At 31.1% G+C, this 19880-nt stretch overlaps 1 protein-coding gene across 1 annotated transcript in view; it reads right to left on the minus strand.

Annotated features, from left to right (window-relative positions):
* Positions 1-19633, minus strand: part of Smp_131210 (hypothetical protein) — a gene marked incomplete at both ends in the record, with an annotated part of 45684 nt that extends 26051 nt beyond the window's left edge. Inside the window, 2 exons of the mRNA XM_018798416.1 lie at positions 8357-8486; positions 18385-19633. Of these exons, the coding sequence (XP_018653360.1) occupies positions 8357-8486; positions 18385-19633 (1379 nt within the window). The remainder of the gene's footprint in view (positions 1-8356; positions 8487-18384) is intronic.
* Between the last annotated feature and the right edge of the window lie 247 nt (positions 19634-19880).

The following is a 19880-nucleotide window of genomic DNA, read 5'->3' on the forward strand; positions in this document are numbered from 1 at the left end:
TCTTGCAATAAAATGACTTTATCGTGAAAATCCACACAAGGTACAAGCTCACTAGTAATGACTGATTCGAATTCACGGCAAAATATTTAAACTGAAATAATTAAAACACACATCATACCCATTGAATAAGTCAGCACCTATCTGGACTCAGTAACTCAGTAGATAAAAAATAATCAAAAATTCTTTATAACTAATTATACACAAATTATTATCAAGATCATCTTCATTCTGTAGTGAATTAGTCAGCTATAAATTGTTTTTGTAAAAAAGAAGCGGTAGCTTGCTGGAATCCCACATTACAGTCACTGATTTGTCAAACTGATGAATATACATTATGAGTACAATGTATCAACTTCAACTCTTTAATCAGGCTTTATTTTAAAAGTTATCCCTGTTTGACTATTACACCAGTAAATTTAAATATATTGAAGATGACCAAATGAAAAAGATATATTATATATTTTAAATATAAGTATTTATAAGTTGATAAACTGCTGACGTATGGTTTTACATAATTTTCTTATCGTTCCATAGATATTATGGTATGGTCTACTTATATTTACATAAGTAGTATATGGTGATGGTCAGACATAGAATGTATTTTGGCAGAAGATCGATAAAGAAAGAACAGGAATGAAACGCAATCGGTAAGAAAATGCATGAACAATGAAATCAGAGAAGACGGACTGGTATTTACAGAAGGAACAATGAAGATTGAGACAATTGATTGTTATATTGCAAATTAACTGTTCACTGTATGGTTATCAGAATTTAGTGAGATAGTCTGTAATGCTGTGCTTTAATACATTCGATTGTCCCCACCCGTATTCTGTTCACCATTTTGTTCACCTTTATATTTTCATTGTAAAGATTATACAAATAGACAGCTACTCCTTGATAAAATAAACTAATTTTGTTTAGTAATATAACAAAACAAAGAAATGAACATCTAAACTATGTAATAAGAGGTATGAATTATTATTATTTGAACTGAAACGAGAAAAATACTCATAAAGAATAGAGTTGGACAACTCATAATTAATTTTTTTAGACTATTATATTAAAATTTATTAATTTCACTTGGTACTATTTGTTTGAATCTTCTCATTGATGTTTACGACTGCAATTGATCAGTCTCTAATTGGCATATGTGCATACTGTGCGTATTGCCTCGATATAACTTTAATTCCACAAGTATTCTATACAAAGTTGGATTGTGGCTGGCAGTGGAATCGAAGACGTGTGTTTCGTCCCATTTGAGACTCTTCAGCTTGACATACATGAGATCGATTCCTAGAGTGAACATCAACTCTGAGATGCACGTATATCCAGCCGACGGGCCCCAAATAGGACAGAAAGCCCGTCAAACTGGATTCCACTGCTAGCTACTATCCATCTTTAAAATTTATTAAGTGTTAGGTCGGCTTACAATAAACTCTAGAGAGGCTCATAAAGAGCCCAACCAATCAGCGATTAGTTAGAAGCTATGCTACTAAAATGCTACTAAAATAACAAGGTCCTGATTGGCTGTTAACATACTGCTACTATGGAATCTCAAGGTCTTTTAATTACTATAAAACCCCTGTTTTTTCTGTACATAATTGAACCTTGTAGTAAAGTGCTTCTCTGATACTCGTGTCTTCTCTCTGGTCTTTCAAGTCGCTGAGTAGTGCTAGCCTGGGGTTATCCGAATAGCTAGGATCCGAATAAAGCAGTTCAACCTACGAGACATATCATTAAGTTTTTCTTTTTTCCCAATCTCATTATTAATCAATTATTAGCTTAGTCTTTTCTTTTTCTCGTATAGGAAAATGTTTACTTCAATTAGATTAACAAAATAACAAAACAAGACTAATTAAAACTACTTTACTCGGTAAATTGATGTAAACTCTCCTGACCTAAACATGATAGTGAACCCAATAGTAATTTCGGTTGTTTCCTTAGAGTTATCCTATTATGGAACTAAATTTACTTTACATGATATGAGAAGTCGGTTTCGAAATGTATAAACAGTTTTTATATATTTTATACACCGATTCAACAGAATATATTTAAAGAGTATAACATTTGTAAGGGAAGTGAGAACTACATGAGATATATATTGTTGTATAAAGATGAGTAGATTTATGTAAAAATCAATTATTTAAGCTATGTAGAATATACATTTGATTTGGCAGTCAAATTGATGTATCTAAGCATATATGACACAAAAATATTATGATCGGATAGACAAACAGGTATTCAACTGTTTACTGTTTATAAAAAAACGGTACATTGGTAGTAGTAGTAGTAGTAGTAGTAGTAGTAGTAGTAGTAGTAGTAGTAGTAGCAGTGGTAGTAGTAGTAGTAGTTAATAATTAATCAATCTACAAGATTATAAATAACACGTTAAATATTCAAATAAAACATAAACCATAAATTAGTTTCAACATGAACAAATTTATGTGGGTGTAAGGCTTCTATAAACATTTCAATGTTTTGTTTTCCCTATTGATAACAGTGTTTTGAAAGTATTTTTAAAAACTAATACATCTTAATAATCCTAATTATATATCAGAAGGGGTTTTATGGAGATTTCAGTATTTTCATAGTTGAAATCATGAGTCATTTGAAGCTAGATCACCAGGGAAAACGTGGAAGCACTGGACGGCTGTTTCGTCTTATTATGTAGTTCAACAAAGTCTGTTGTAGAAATATCAATTCACTGAAGACAATTGGTGAACAGTTGCTCAAACATAGTGGATTGGTTGAAGTTAAACATTGACACCGTTGGATGCTGGCAGGCTCAGTGATCTATCGGTTAAGTGCTCTGGCGTGAGACTGGTTGGTCCAGGGTTCGAATCTCGTGAGGCGGGATCGTGGTTGCGCACTGCTGAGGAGTTCCATAATAGGACGAAACGGACGTTCACTGCTTCCAGGTTTTCCCATGGTGATATAGCTTCAATCGACTCATGATTTCAACAATGAAAATACTATATTGATATATACTATATTTATATGATAGGTAGAATTCAAGGTTTATCGATATACTTTATAACTTGTGATTTACAATACTGTCATCTGAATTACATTTGACTGAAATTTGATTATAGGTTTACCGGACATATCACCAATTTAATCACTATAATCACCTATGTTCTTTTATAAATAAAAATCAGCTAAGTGATCATGATAATCAAAGCTGTCAGTGATGAAAATTATTCATTCACTTTTAATTCGTGTGTTTGCATTCAGGGACAAATACTAAATAATTGGAATCATGCATAGTTTGTTAAAAAGACCATTCAAAAAAAGAACAATCATGCTGAAGATGTCATACTTTATTAGCTAGATTATTCAGTTTATTTAGCATATACACCAAATAAAAGTAAGCCATTATAATCCTTCCATGATTAGGTAACAGCATGTTACATTGATCTGGAATTTCGTAACTTGATGTTCGTAAATATGTGATCATTGTTCACATATTTATTTTAGTTACTATTCTCTCTTGATCTGATTTATAACCCTGAAATTTTAAAGCTTCTTTCTTAATGACATATAGATTTGAAAAATTCCCACATATCTGTTGAATACCAAATACCTGGAATGAAAAATGTTTCCAAAAATTCAGAAGACAAAAACTTTTAAAACCCTCACTTTGAGCTACAAATATTCTGTAGTACATCAAAGATGGTTGTTTTAACGAGATAAAAAATAAACAATAAAACTCTTTTGAAGGGATATCTTTAGAAACCATTTGAAAAAAGAGTTACATCAGTAATGAATATGTGCAATATTCACTTTATATCCACTCCAAGCTTACACTTGACGGAGATGCTTTAGCGGATGTGGAAACCTTAACATATCTGTGCAGCATCATTGATGAACACGGTGGATCTGATGCAGATGTGAGGGAGAGGATCGTCAAACCATGAGCAGCATATTTACAACTGAAAAACATCTGGAGCTCAAAACAATTGTGAATCAATACCAAGGTTAGAATTTTCAATACAAATGTGAAGACAGTTCTACTGTATGGGGCAGAGACGTGGAGAACTACGAAAGCCATCATCCAGTAGATACAGGTGTTTATTAAAAGTTGTCTACGCAAAATACTTCGGATCCGTTGGCCAGACACTATCCGCAACAACCTACTGTGGTAGACAACAAACTAGATTCCAGTGGAGGAAGAAATCAGAAAGAAGCGGTGGAAGTGGATAGGACACACATTGAGGAAATTACCCAACTGCGTCACAAGGCAAGCCCTCACATGGAATCCTGAAGGCCAAATGAGAAGAGGAAGACCAAAGAACACATTACGCCGAGAAATGGAAACAGACATGAGAAGAATGAACAAACTTTGGATAGAACTAGAAGGGAAGACCCAGGACACAGTGGGTTGTAGAATGCTGGTCGGCAGCCTTTGCTCCATTGGGAGTAACAGGCGTAAGTAAGTAAGTAAGTAAGTAAGTAAGTAAGTAAGTAAGTAAGTAAAGTTCACTGCAAGGCATGCAAAATACCTAACATTGAACAATAAAATTAACTAACCTACAATGAAATACACCCCTAAAATTAATTTCTTTTAAAACCTAACTGGAAATAAAAAATAAAAAAACATAGTTGACTACAATTAATAATGAATGAAATATCATTGAATGTTGGCTACCGTAAATCGACCTTTCTAAATCTTCCTGTATATGTTAAATCATACTAAAGAAAACAACAAGTTGTACGTAACATTGGGAATTACTTACTTAAAAGTGTATCTAGGACGAAATGTTCTTTGCATGAATTCCTAAATTCTATTTGGCAAATACAGAGCCCAACAGTTATATATATATATATATATTCCATTAAGCGTGTAATACATTAACATCTTGACTTTAAATAAGAAACAAATTATAACTTAAAAGCATATCCTAGTTCCATCTTTTAACTTCATTTATTAGTTAACTTATTCTTCAATTTAATAACAGCAAACAATATAATAGTAGTAAATGGAAATAGTTGATTAAGTAGTATAATAGATAACAACAACAACGACAACAACAACATTCATATCCAATAGTCACTAACAATATTCATTTTTGCAAAGTAAGAATATTTCTAGTACACATTCTGTTTTTTTTTGTGCCTTAAAACTCAATTACTCTTAATCTTTTTTATTTTATCTTTAAATAGATATGAATAATATTATATATATATATATATATATTGAAACATGTAAGCTTCTAGTATAGTAAGAGGAAAGCAGAGGTATAAAATTAAAACATTAAATGACACTTTTAAATATTTATTGGACTACTGTGATTTTGGTAGTTGTGATTGAAAACGTTAGATGGAGAATGGTGGTGAGCGACTTATACTCTTCAACGAGGGATAACAATAGTGAGTAAGTAAGTAATTGCAAAAAGATCTGATGATGAACTTTTTGATTAGAAAAATATTTGTAATTTTTCGATCTATCATAGATTACATTTTATTTAGGTTACAGATTTTAATGTATAAATATCTATGATTACATAAGTATTTTCATGTGATTACACTCAAAAGTTTGTTGATCATTTGTCAATTTCGTAATTTGCTATCTTAGTACATATACAAATGATAATACTGAGTTTCAATGTTTCTTCCTGATTTATATTTATGTTGTTTTAGTTGATACTTAGTCTTGGCGGCAGCCATATTGATTTTTTTTTTATTTTGATTGTGTTGCTTTCATTGACAGGTATTATGTATTTTTTATTGTGTATTGAAGCACTATTCCAGAATTGGAAACACTCCGTGTTATAATGCAACCAAATATTATCTACCGAATGAATCTGTACATGATCTATCCAGAAAGGAGTTTATTACAAAATGCATTTCAGTGTAGTGTATTACAATCTGGAAGGTGGTGGGTAAACGATCATTTTCACATTCATTTTAAAATAACTTGACTCAATAACGGAAAAGAGTTAGATGAAATAACTAATAAACACAAGTAAACATTCTATATAGGTATTTCTTTGATTGCTCAAGTTAACCGTTTTATTACGTAATTACGATCTCAACTCTATAAAATTACTAAACTCTCCACAAAACCCCTTCTGACAATGATCATGTGCTCACTAGTGACTGACTCCATGAGGTATTTCCTGGAGTTCTAGTGAGAAGCAGTAACCGGTGGAGTTCAACCAGGTCTGTTGTGAGATAGTAACTCACTGATGACATTGGTGAATGGTTGCTCAATTTCGTGGATCAGTTGAAGTTAAATATTAACACCGTTGGATGCCGGCTCAGTGGTTGCTTACTGCTGAGGAGTCCCACAGTAGGACGAAACGGCCATCCAGTGCTTCCGGGTTTTCCATGGTGGTCTAGCTTCAATTGACTCACGATCTCAACTCTATAAAATAAATTAATTGTTTGTCGAATGATTACCTATCTATTCAATGAATAGAAAAAATTTTTTTTCTTTTTTTTTCATTTTTTTAGAGGGGGGAATGAAAGTGAACAAGTAATAATAATAATAATAATAATAATAATAATAATAAACAGCTTTATAATATGGTATTATGAAATATGCAGGTTATTCCATATTGAGTACATAATCCTTTTTTCTCAATTCAATAGCTAATCATTAACAACTATAACTTGTCTGTATATGTGTACCAGTTTCTGGTTGTTTTTTTCTTTATATTTTTATTGAAATTATGTCCTTTTATAGAAATAAATTTTCATGTTCATGATAATTAGAAATGGACAATAACAACAACAACAACAACAGAAAAAAAGGGGGAAAAACGAGACATGTAATTTATCAATGTTACATTTTTTCTTTTAGAAAAAAAATATAGGGATTTCTTTATCATTTGATAATAAATTCAATTGTTGGATAATATCTGTTACAGTTATCATAATATTCAAAGAGCTATCGACATGGATTATTTGAACACAAAGATATTGGTACAAGGAGGCACCAAATAGATATGCGCCACAAAAATCTCATTTGATTCGTGTGAGGGCTGTGATACAGCCCGGGTGCCCAAACTGAAGCGGGTGGTTCTCTTAGGGAGCCACACCCGGAGCCTTTGACCTAAAGGTCTGATACAAAAGGCAGTGGAGCATCGTAAGGAGATGCGATCCCATGGTAGCCGGTGACCAACGATTGATTCATATGCCATTTGTTCCCTTAGGATACTGGAGCCCACGTGTACCATTGGTTTGGAATGAGGGTTTTCCAACTCCCCTTTCCGTGTCCACCAACCCGGTTAAAGTGCCGGACATTCGCAGTCAGTAGAAATTCCCTGGCATGTGAGAGCATTTGAAGAGGTAGAGCGTACTCTCCCCACTCTTAACCGTACCAGGGTATTTGGGGGCTATCGACATGTAGTTTGTTCCAATTTAATGTAATATGTATTTATTACTGTCTAAAACTGCAGTTCGAATCCACAAAATTATTGTGTTGTAGTGAACAAGAACACTAGTGGGACAATCGAATGTATTTAAGCACAAATTACAGACTATCTCACTAAGTTCTGATAACCATACTGTAAAAAGTTGATTTGCAAAACAACAATCAATTGTCTCAATCTTAACTATTCCTTCTGTAAATATCAGTCCGTCTTCTCTGATTTTATTGTTCATGCATTTTCGTACCGATTGTGCTGCATTCCTGTTCTTTCCTTACTGATCTTCTTCCAAAATACATTCTATGTCTAACCACCAATATATACTACATATATGGATATAAGTAGACCACACCACAGTGTTCATGGTTATTAAGAATTAGGCCAGAGATCCATGTTATCACTTCAGGGTTTGGTAAACGACCCAACAAATTCGCTTGCTACAATTTTTCCACTTCAACGACACTTAAACATGGTAAGACCTTGTAATTTAACAGTGTTGAAATATACTCATTCTGAAAAGATTACTTTGACATACCATTTGATCACAATTCGTAGTATATTTAATTTATAGCTAGTAGTGGGTTCTGGAACCCATATTTTTTTCTGTTTCAGATTTGTCATTTGGTTCTGTCTGAATTTTAGTGTTTAAACTCTAACTCCATAGGTTTCATTTCAAACATCGATGCTTTTTCCACTGAACTATGAAATTTGTAAATATTACTGCAAGGATGTAAATGAATTCAGATGAGGAAGCGAAAATGGATTAAAACTTGTGTGCCGGATTCTACAGGTAACAACATATCAAAAAACACCTAAATATGTTTAGTTTTTTTTTCTACTAAATTAAATGTCAGTTCCTGATGTGAATAGACAGTTTCCGAATTCGCTGTCAAAATGTTTGAACATAAAAAGCTATATGAATGCATAATAAAATGTGGAAAGAAGTTGGTGATGTAAATATCAATACCGTCATAGCTAATTACTTGATAGTCTTATGATAAGCAATATGAATTCTAACTAGCATAGGACTGGTAACTATCATTAAACTTAAAATTCCCTGATTTTTGTAATAAATGAAATTGCGAACATGTTTTTCATGATGATGGAAATGAACTATACACAGTTATAAGTTTCAAATAATACGTTAATATATTTTTCGAACTGCTTATAATGCTTACACTTTTCATGTTTCATAACCACAAGTAATACATTTAAATCTTCCTGTTAATAATGCAACACAAATTAAAATTGACAATTAAATGCAAAGTAATGTGAGCCTATCACAGCAAGTAACCTCGCATTTTTAGACAATGTCTTAATAGATAAAGTAATCTTTTTAAAATTTGAATTCATTGGTTGATCTAAGCTAGATCACCATAGCAACTTAAAATTACGATATATTAATTTTTATATTCCTAAAGCTTCGCTAAAATATACTTTAATAAACCAATAAATATTCTGAACATAGGATTCATTTGTTTTACAATTTGTAGCACTACAACTTATTTCAACCAACTCGTACGTTTTCCTAGTTTTCATGCATAACACCTGTATGTGTTGAGAATCAATGTTTTATCATAAACCATCATTTTTCAAAGAATTTTTTTTTAAATTTAATAAATACTTGGTGTTATAATATCGAAGTGAGGTTAAACGTTTTTTGTTGTTTTACATGGAAACTACTACTACTATCATCATCATCATCATCATCATCATCATTTTATTCCATAAATCCTGTCAAATGTTCACACAATCATTTAGCGTTTATTCTTTTTCGATTAAAAGTACACAAAGAATATCGTTATGGATATAATTCCCTGTTAGAGACGTCAAAGACTATGATCTTTAATTAGTCATTGTGGAACAGATTCATTCATTTTTTTCATTATTATTTTTTAGTTGACGTTACAATATCACAACACAGTTTTAATTCCATAAATCCAGTTCCACCATTCAGACTGTTACTTTTTTTTCGATCACTATTACAAAGTCAATTATTATTTCGACTTCTGTTAATATTTCTCCAATTGATTTCATATTAAATAAAGATACAATAAATATTGATGCAGAATAATAAGAATTCATTATATATTTCGTGATTTCTCATCAGCTGCTTACAACCAAATATGTATTGGAGTTTTAGCATTGGGGTAATAAATAGTGTGGAACTCTAATACATATTGGGTTGTAAGGAGCTGATGAGAAACCAAGAAATATAATGAATTCTTATTATTCTGCATCAATATTTGTTTTGTCTTTATTTAAATTCATAAAAGGAACTAACTACATGATTTCATTTTGTTTTATTCTGTTGTAGTATGAAAATCTATATCTATGAACATTTATACTATATTCCATGTTATCTAAATAATAATAGAAACCATTCTATACAATACCATTCTATACAACCCACGATCCCGCCTCACGAGATTTGAATCCAGGACCTGTCAGTCTCGCGCGCGAGCATTTAACCTGGAAGCACTGGACGGCCGTTTTCTATGGTGGTCTAACTTCAATTGACTCATGATTAACTATAAAATGACTAAAATCTCCACAAAACCCATTTTGATTATTGAGAATTCCGAAAAACTAACTAATTACAAAATCAACAGGATGATGAACCTTATGATCTGTATTCACCGATTACATGTGAACTAATAAATATTACTAACAGGGTATGTTTAAATTGAATAGGCTATTTACTCAATATTTAAACAGAGTTCGATAGTGGTTAACAATGGAATCCAGGACGTGCGTTTTATTCTATTCAGAACTCATCAGATGAATATGACTGGAACTCACAAGATTCGAACCCAGGACTTATCAGTCTCGCGCTCGAACACTTAACCTAGAAGCACTGGACGGCCGTTTATCATAGTGGTCTAGCTTCAATCGACTCATGATTTCAACTATATAAAATGACTAAAATCTCTACGAAACCCCATTCTAACAATATTTTATGTTCGATACAATTGAAAGTTTATTTTTCTTGATCATTCTTTTTATACTATCTAATATATCACTAAATTAATCAACTGATTAATATGATCGAAAGTAATATTAGCCTTTTTTTCAAGTGTTTTATAAATAGTTCATCTACATATATATATTTAATTCAATGTCTAAATATATTTTGGCTACTTCAATTTATTCCCTTTTCTTATTTTAACCACATCGAAAACCAACTAAACATTGTATGTATCGTTTGTTTGAATATTTCCCATTGATGGTTATGACAGTAATTAGTCAGTCTCTTATTGTATATATATTGTATATTGTATGTATATACTACTTTATTTAGATACAACATTTAGATAGAAAGTTCAATATTTCGTTTTCTTCTTTAATTAAAACAAAACAAAACAACAACAATCAACAGCATAATATAACACTTCACAATTTATGTGAGATTATAAAATAGATCTGATATACATAAGTGATATGATAATTATTCTGACAGGTTATGTATATATACATATATATGGGTAAGAATTTCGACGTTTCGTTGTTATGAATAGCGAAATGTAGATTTTGCTTACATACATAAACATATATACAGATATTCATCAGTGTGATCTAAGAAAATGAATCTGTAATATGATTTTGATTTAAATATAATATTACAGATATTATCCAGTTATTTGATTAACAGTAGTGAAGTCTAACACTGCTTGAACTCCTAAAGTGAAATAGGGTTATATATATATATATATATATATATATATATATATATATATTTAATACTGTTATTAGCAACTAACGAATAAAAGATTTTTAAACTAATTATTAAGAATAAAATTTAATAATTGTTGTTTAAACGTTTACAAAATAGATCAGGAATGGATTGATCATTGAGTATGAACGTATACAAGGAACATATTAACTAGTACTGATCTTCACCACCTATATACATAACCAAATATATTTTAACTAAAATTATGTAACAAAATCGTCATAATGATATATATATACATGAGTCAATTGAAGATGGACCACTATGGATAACTTGGAAGCACTGGACGGTCGTTTCGTCCTATTGTGGGACTCCTCAGAAGTGCAAATCCGTGATCCCGACTCGCGAGATTCCAACCCACGACCTATCAGTTTCGCGTGCGAGCCCTTAACCGATAGACCACTGAGCCGGCATCCAACGGTGTTAATGTTTAACTTCAGCCAATCCACGAAATTGAGTGACACATCCACCATTGTCTTCAGTGAGTTGATATCTCACAATAGACGTGGTTGAACTCCACTGGTCACTGCTTCTCACTAGAACTCCAGGAAATATCTCTTGAAACCACTCACTAGTGAGCATATCATTATTATCCGGAGAGGTTTTTGTAGAGATTTTAGTAATTTTATATAGTTGAAATCATGAGTAAATCAAAGCTAGACAACCATGGAAAACGTGGAAGCACTGAACAGCCGTTTCGTCCTATTGTGGGATCCCTCAATTACTAAAATCTTCACAAAAATCCTTTCTGATATACATACATACATACTTCAAAATGTAAGTCTGTTTTTTTTCTTTTTCTATTAATTTTAAAATACTTTTTTACAATACACTTTAGTCTAATTAAATTAACAAAATTATTTAAAATAATATTTATTTTTTTTTAAAAAAAAAACAAAATTTAAAGACAATTTCAAAAAAAAAACATTTAACATAAAAAGATCTAATCACAGTTAATTAACTTCACTGTAAATTAATCTAAATAAATTCATAATGAGTTTAATTTAAACATTGATGATTCAAATTTTGTTTTTTTTCATTTTTTTCCTTTTCCTTTTTTTCGTCAAAATCCCTATTTTCACTTGTGAAAGATTCTTTTTTTTATTTTTTAATAATTTTGTTTTAATAAATCAATAAAGTACATTGTCAAAAAAAAATTATTTAGCCTGGATACGGATGTATTTTTTTGTGTTTTTTTTTTGTATTTTAATACAAATAAGAAACATATGTTATATAGAGGGAGGGGGGAGTGAGACGGGGAAAATGTATTTAGACAAGTAAAATGAATTAACAGTATTATTAACTTTATAAATTAAATTTATATAAAGGAAATTAATAAAGAATAATGTAACTTTTTTCATTCTAGTCTAGATGAAATAACATCTGTTCTAGTTTACTTTAATCATGTTTAATTCATATGTAAGTAAACAGTATAAACTGATAGTCAATGTAATTATTATATTCATTGAACAGTTAAATTTCACTCTTTTTAAAATTTTATATTTTTAATTATTCAGTCAACCATTGTGTAAACAATCAACATTTTGTCCCCAATTTTCGCTAATATATTTAATTTTTTCTGGTTAGCGTTTTTTAGCGAGTTGGTTTTCTATGGGGTGGGGTCGCTAACCCTAGGTCTAACCCTCCTCTTTTACCCGGGCTTGGGACCGACAGTAGCCTCCGGAGGGTCTATGATATCTTTCTAGATGAAAAGATATTTTAAGTTACAGTAAGAAGTATGTTCAAATTTTAGTTCAACTATTTTGACAATTTATCAATATTCTGAGTATTTAGAAATGATAAAACAGTACTAAACTATAGAACTTGCGTGATAAAATTAAAAGTGACATTTAGACTTACATGTATCATTGATTCGATTATGAGTCTATCATTGTCATAGAAATGTTTATTGATTTCTAAATTTTTAATATGAATTTCTCAAGAACTAATACCAGTCAACGAATCTTAAAATCATGGCAATGTTTAGTACAGATATTTGTCTATGTAACGTTCAATAAAGTTCCCTCTCTATACTATACAAAAATGGTAGGTAGTAGTTTCATACACCTTATATTATCTTTTGAATTCGCTTCTTGTTGTTTACTCATATCTTCCCACTGTTATTTAGGACTGCCGTTGATCAGTCTTTTGTTGGCATACATGCATCCTGTGCGTACTGCTTCGATATTGTCTGAAGTCACAAGCTCATATCATCTTTTACTTAAGTGTAGGTTGTTAAGTTTTTGTACCAGATGACATTGATCATGTTGAAATATTTTTCTGACAAATGAATTCTATGTAAGCACTTGTTTTCCAGATTGTAGAAACACAGCTTTATATTCCTTAAGAAGTTACTTCAAATATAAAACAAATAGGCTTTTATAGTTTAATGGCGTTAGTAGACTTTACGTCAGAATTTTGAAATATCACTAATATACACTGATTATATATACTTTATGATGCTTGTCTAGATAGATTTCCATTAACCAGAAAGTTATACATTATAGTAACCATCCTACAATCAATTTCGATTATGGTTAATTTTGGTTAGGCTCTTTTATTAACTTAACAAACAACGTTATTTGAATAGTAACAATTCATCTATTTCTTTGTTATGTTATGATAACTAGAGCACATAACACTCTAGCCAAAATGTTGATTGCTTAAGCATCATTCGATCACTCATACTCTTCTCCATATATGTATGCACGCAAATCCTATTATCAGCTTTTGTTTTGTTTTGCTGTGTCCTTATTAGATTTTACTATAAACTGCCTATGTAATTGCTTACGCTTGCTGCTTGCTGATATTCGCTCATGTGCTTGTAAATTTCTGGTCTGTTTCATTTGACAACAAACTGTAGTTGCCGCTTTTCTTTGCCTTCTGATAATACGCATCGGTAAGATTGGTATTATAACGGTTATCAAGGTAAAGGATTAACGAAACACGGCACTACAACATTACTCTATACTGTTATTTATAAACATTACATATTATGTTATCGGTAGTTAATATTAGCTTTCTAAACTCTGCACCATGTTTTTATCTCCAAACATGATTATTATCCCTAACAATAGAAAATAATTACATTACAAAAGTTATTGTAATTCATTAAAATGCAATAAATTTATGTGATATTGTCTTTTAGTCATACATTGTAGGAAAGTAAATTTAGAAGATCCGATAAAAGATATGTCAGTGGTTGATACGAACATTTAATTAAATTGATAATGGGATACATTAATCCCGATATGTTTTATTCACAATGATTAAAGGTCAAAGTTGAAAGAATTAAAATGAATAGAACATGTTATATCCCGTGAAGAATTATGAATGGTAAGTATGAAGACCAATGGACCATTTATGGACCAATATGATATGTCTATTTTCCTATTGTATAATTGTTAAGTAACTAAACTATTCATATTCGTGTCCCTCTTATTATGAGCTTTATTTTGACCCATAGACTATTACTGTACGATTTATCATTCTTGAGTTATACACAGTCTATTAATTACTGTTCCCCCTATTCGCAGTCACATTTGGCCATATCTTGTACAAATGTTATTTTCTATTTTATGGTGCGATGTGGTCAGTTTGGTTGGTATATAAACCCAGTATGTTTGTGAATAATGATTTATACCACAGAGGCTGTTATTGGTGTTTTGGACTTAACTGGCTGGACTAGGAAGAAGCAGGACCGATACGTACTCTAGACTGCTCGTACGGTTTTCGTGTGTCACTGTTCCAATCAATAATTCACTGCTCCCTGATTGGCGGTCTTATCACGTCATACATTAACTGGGCATCCACTCGGCCACAAGATATAACACGGGATGAAAATAAATTTCATAAAATAATGAAATTCATATATGTACGCGATGGCGTTTGAAGCGAACAGTACTGAGTCCGAGTCTCAGAGTGAACATCAACTCTGAGATGCGGACAAATCCAGCTGACGAGTCCCAAATAGGATGAAGTGCGCGTCCTGGATTTCACTATTAGTCACCATCCATCTTTGTTCACAATGTTTTTGGTTTGTTTTTTTCCAAACAAAAATTCTCTACTTGTTAATTTATGCTTCAAGGTGGCAAATAATTTATTAACAGTTTACACTTATCAAAAATATAACCATCATTAAACATTCATTATTGAATAAATAGTGATTATTCTACTTTGACGTCATATACACTTTTATAAATATAGGGCAAACATAAAGGCTACGTACTATAAAAAGAAATACAACATTTCAGGTAAGAAATATATCCAAAAGGATATCTGTTGCAGTTTTGACACACACAAAAAAATACACAAAGAGGACAAGGATACATTTGATATTTGTGAACATTAAAATGAATAGAATAAACATGAATCCTTTACCTATTGAGGTTAAATGAAGCTATTTAAAAAAGAAAAACACTTGAAAGATTTTCAAAGAGAACTGTGACCTAACAATGATCACTAATACAAACTTATATCAATATAAATTCTAAATACAACATAAACAGTTTAGCTAATGGCTAGCAGTTGGTAAACATTCGAAGGGTTTTGAAAAGTTGCTTTGTTACTTTGGTTATGAACGGTATAAATTGAATAACTCATCAACCAGTCACAGTTGAGAATTCTTAACTTTCAGTCATAATTAAAGCGTAAGAACTCGTTATACTGCTCCGTTGAGCAAATTGAGTTAGACGGAACGAGATTCAAACATGTAACTTATTGACTGAACGTCAAATGTCTTAATTTCTGAGTCAACGCTCCATAAAAGTCATATGAGAATTCAGTCAGTCAGTCAGTTACAACGTAAAACTTCGTACGTACGTACATCATTTCGAGTTTCCATACCACATTAGCACAGAGATGTAGTTCTCGATTCAAATCCCATAGTGGTGGAATTAGTAAGAGTATAAGCAGTATTCCGAAAGATTAGCGTTTGAAAATGTTATTGAAGGAGTTTAATCCAGTGAAATAAATTTGCAAAGAGAAAGAAGTCAATGCTCCACAAAAATCATATGAGAATTAGGTCAAAGTAGATTATTATCCTTAAAAAGGGTTTGTGTTTTCTGCCGGTGTCGACGTTCAACAACAACAACATTTCACCAGTTTCAGTTGATGGATACGGTCAACTTAAGCCAATACTTTTATGGAGGGTGTGATGACAAGTTGATCAGTGGAAAAACGAAAGAACCCTCATTAGTTGTAGGTATTGTTTTAACTTCACAACTTTACAATCTAAATAAGATCAAAACACAAACAATGATGACATTATTACTTGGATTTGTTTCAAAAAACACTCTTTACTCTGTAGTTTAGTCTACATATTTGTTTTCAATTGAGAAAAATGCTTATTCCCACTATTAAGAGGTATTTTTTTTATTCAACCTAGGATCTTTTACAGATCATTACTATCATTTTATGTACCTACTTTTACTGTGTTTATTATTACTATCAGAAATGTTTACCTTGTGTTTAATTTTATTCATATCCTCCTGTTTTGTGTGTATCATGGTATTTGAGTGTATGTCCGTGTAGATGAAAAATGTGATATCTCAGGTCGAATCAATCAATCAAGTATGTACAACCTGGAACCTGATTTTGAATGTATATATCAATGAACTTAGCGTGATTGAACGTGAATACGAGGAACAAAAAGAAGGAAAATGAAGAGAAATAATCTTGGATCCAGTGAAAAGTCAAACACAAAAATATATTTATAGCGGTTCGTATCGTCCTATTGTTGATGTTGAGGATAGAAATCGGTCAATCTCTATGGGAATATGCACATCCTGTGTAGATAACCTCAACACAAATATCTTAGAAGGGTTATAGCTAGAAAGAAAATCCAGGACACACGTTTCATTCTATTTGAGACTTATCAGCTGAATCTACCAGCTATTTCTCAGTATCGATGTTCACGTTGGACTCGAAACATAGAAATTTAGTTTGAAAAAATAAATATGATCGAAGAATGAAAACTATGAAGTCAGTATATTTACACTTAGTTCATGAACAATTGTGTTGGTTATTCCCCATCAGTAAGTTCCATTGCAATCGCGAACTATGAGTGATAAGAAAGGGAGAGAATATCATTACTGTATTTTTATTTACTCAACTTTAGCATAGTCACGCTAATGTTTAAAAATCTTATTGTTAACCTGACTTAAAATTGTAATTCTTAAAAAAACCTCAGTTGAGTGGACTTGACGGCTTGAATCTCAGGAATTATTAAGTAAAATCAAGCCAAATGTAAAAATTAAAATCGACGGTAGCTTCATTACATTTTACAAAGATTCATTTTTGTTCACAATATCAGAACCCTTAATTATAAATACGTTAAGTCATCAAATTCGTTATCAGCTCAGTTATTTTAAATTCCAATATGATTGTTATATAACCATTTATTTCCAAATATTTAAAAAAAACATCAGGATTTTATCCTAGTTACAAACATTAATCTGCTCTGGCGCGAGACTGGTAGGTCCTGGATTCGAATTTCGCGAGTCGAGATCGTGGATGCGCACTGCTGAAGAGTCCCACAATAGGACGAAACGGCTGTATTTATATTAAATATTTAGAGTGAGGTTTATCTGTGATTCACCGATTACTTAAACAGCTGGTAACCATAACTCTTGCAATTGTAACTAGTGTTTTATACAAGTCTTTTGATTGATGTTCCCTGTTATTTAATTTCAGAGACATTTATTACTTAGATCCATGAATAATACACGGTTCACTGGATATACTATGCATAAACGAAAGTTTAATGGATGTAACCTACTCAAAAAGCAAAGATTTATTAAATCAACACTTGGCTATACTTTCGTATAAAATGTATTGATCGTATCATACGCGTGTATAAACCAAAATGACTCATTTCACTGGTGCAGCGGTGACTTAAAGAGTTCATATCTCAGCAAATAAGTCACGGGTTCGAACCAACGCAACCTACTTCGGTTTAGTCAACAAAACAGTACCACGAACCGTCATATTAAGAGTGTGGCTAATGTAAAGTTACCTCACATATGAACTGGTAAAGTCAGATTAAATCAAACAGACCCAAAATAAGTTATATGGCATTCTAACCTGTGCCAAGTTGCAGACAATCGAGTACTGAAACAACACTGTCAATTACCATCATGAAAAAAATACAAAACGAGTTGTAAACTAATTATACGTAGACTATGCTGAAACCAACCTATGTCACCAAAATACAAAACAAGATAACTTATTTCAATAACCGATTATTAGTTTACTCTATTATTACTTGCCTTAATTTACTCGATTGTGAATCATATAATAATTGTTTATAATCCTTTGATTTCCTATTCAAATCATTTTTATGATCAAATAGATGAAATAGTTTATTTGTTTGACATATATCAACTGAAACAGCTCTTTGTTTTCTTTGTTGTTCATTTTCTTTAATAGTTTCAGTAGTAGAAACATATTCAGTTGAATATCTTATATATTGATTAAATATTTGTGATTTCTTTCTTAACATCATTGTTGTTTCACATGGTACTGTTAAATAATTGGTATAGACTTTGTGATTACTATCATGATCATGATTATCTTTAGTGCCAAGAGGGAGTTCAAATTGTGATCGTAACCCATGATCATTATTATCAATCTTATTATTATCTACAATCATTTTATTAATATTTTGATATGTACAACTTTTTTTAGGATATACTTCATTACTAAATGATAAACGTGGAATTTTAAATATATCACCAAGACTTTTAATTCTTGATTTATTGATTATTGATTTTTTATCATTGATTCGATGATATAATGATTGTTCATTATTATTGATTATTGATGGTTTCTGTACACTATTATTATAAAATGCAAACGTTGTTCTTGGTAACAATAAATGTAATGATTGACTACTTTTAGTAACTTTACTCTCTATAATACTTAATTTTCTATGATATAATTCAACATTTGATAATTGACTAAATTTATCTTTATCATTAAGATGTGTATCACTTGTATTGATTGATGGTGGACTACTTATAATTCCTAATGAGTTAAATGATGAACATGAACTAGAATTTGGGATATCATTTCTTATATACATTGGAAATAGTTTATATAATTCATTATTATCTTTTTTAGTTGGAAAAACATGATCTGAATTAGGGGTGGTAACTAGTTCAGTATCAGTAGATGGTGAATAAGATGATGATATTGGTCTTGTATACATTTTATCATATTGTACTCTATTCTCTTCTGGTAAACTATGAGTTGATTTTAATTTATTAACATTATCTTCTAAGAAAGAGATCTGTATATTCTTGTTTAACAAGCAATTATTTGGATGATTCTGTTGTGTATTAGACATTTTAATAAATTCCATACGTTTGGCTCGTTGTATACTAGCTGGTGAGATTTTACAAACATTTTGAAATATTGTTTTATTCATGGAAATATTTAAAAAAGGATCATTTAGTGAATTTGACATACATAATCCAACAACTGAAGAACATTCATGCTCTTGTGAAGGATTACATGCTGATGTCATGTTACTAGATCTTTTAGTGTCATTAACAATGCCTTGAAGATATATATCAAGTTCATCTTCAGAGGTTTTAGGTTTTATATCAGTACAAGATTTATATTTATATAAAACATTTGGTAATAAGTAATTCTTTACATCATCAAGACAATTCAATGAATGTCTTTTAAGTCGACATAATTTGAAATGTTTCGGAGAATTATACAAATATATACAGTATAAATCAGCAGTACTAGTAGTAGTAGTAGTAGTA

This window comes from Schistosoma mansoni, chromosome 6, assembly GCF_000237925.1.
Source record: "Schistosoma mansoni strain Puerto Rico chromosome 6, complete genome".
NCBI lineage: Eukaryota > Metazoa > Platyhelminthes > Trematoda > Strigeidida > Schistosomatidae > Schistosoma > Schistosoma mansoni.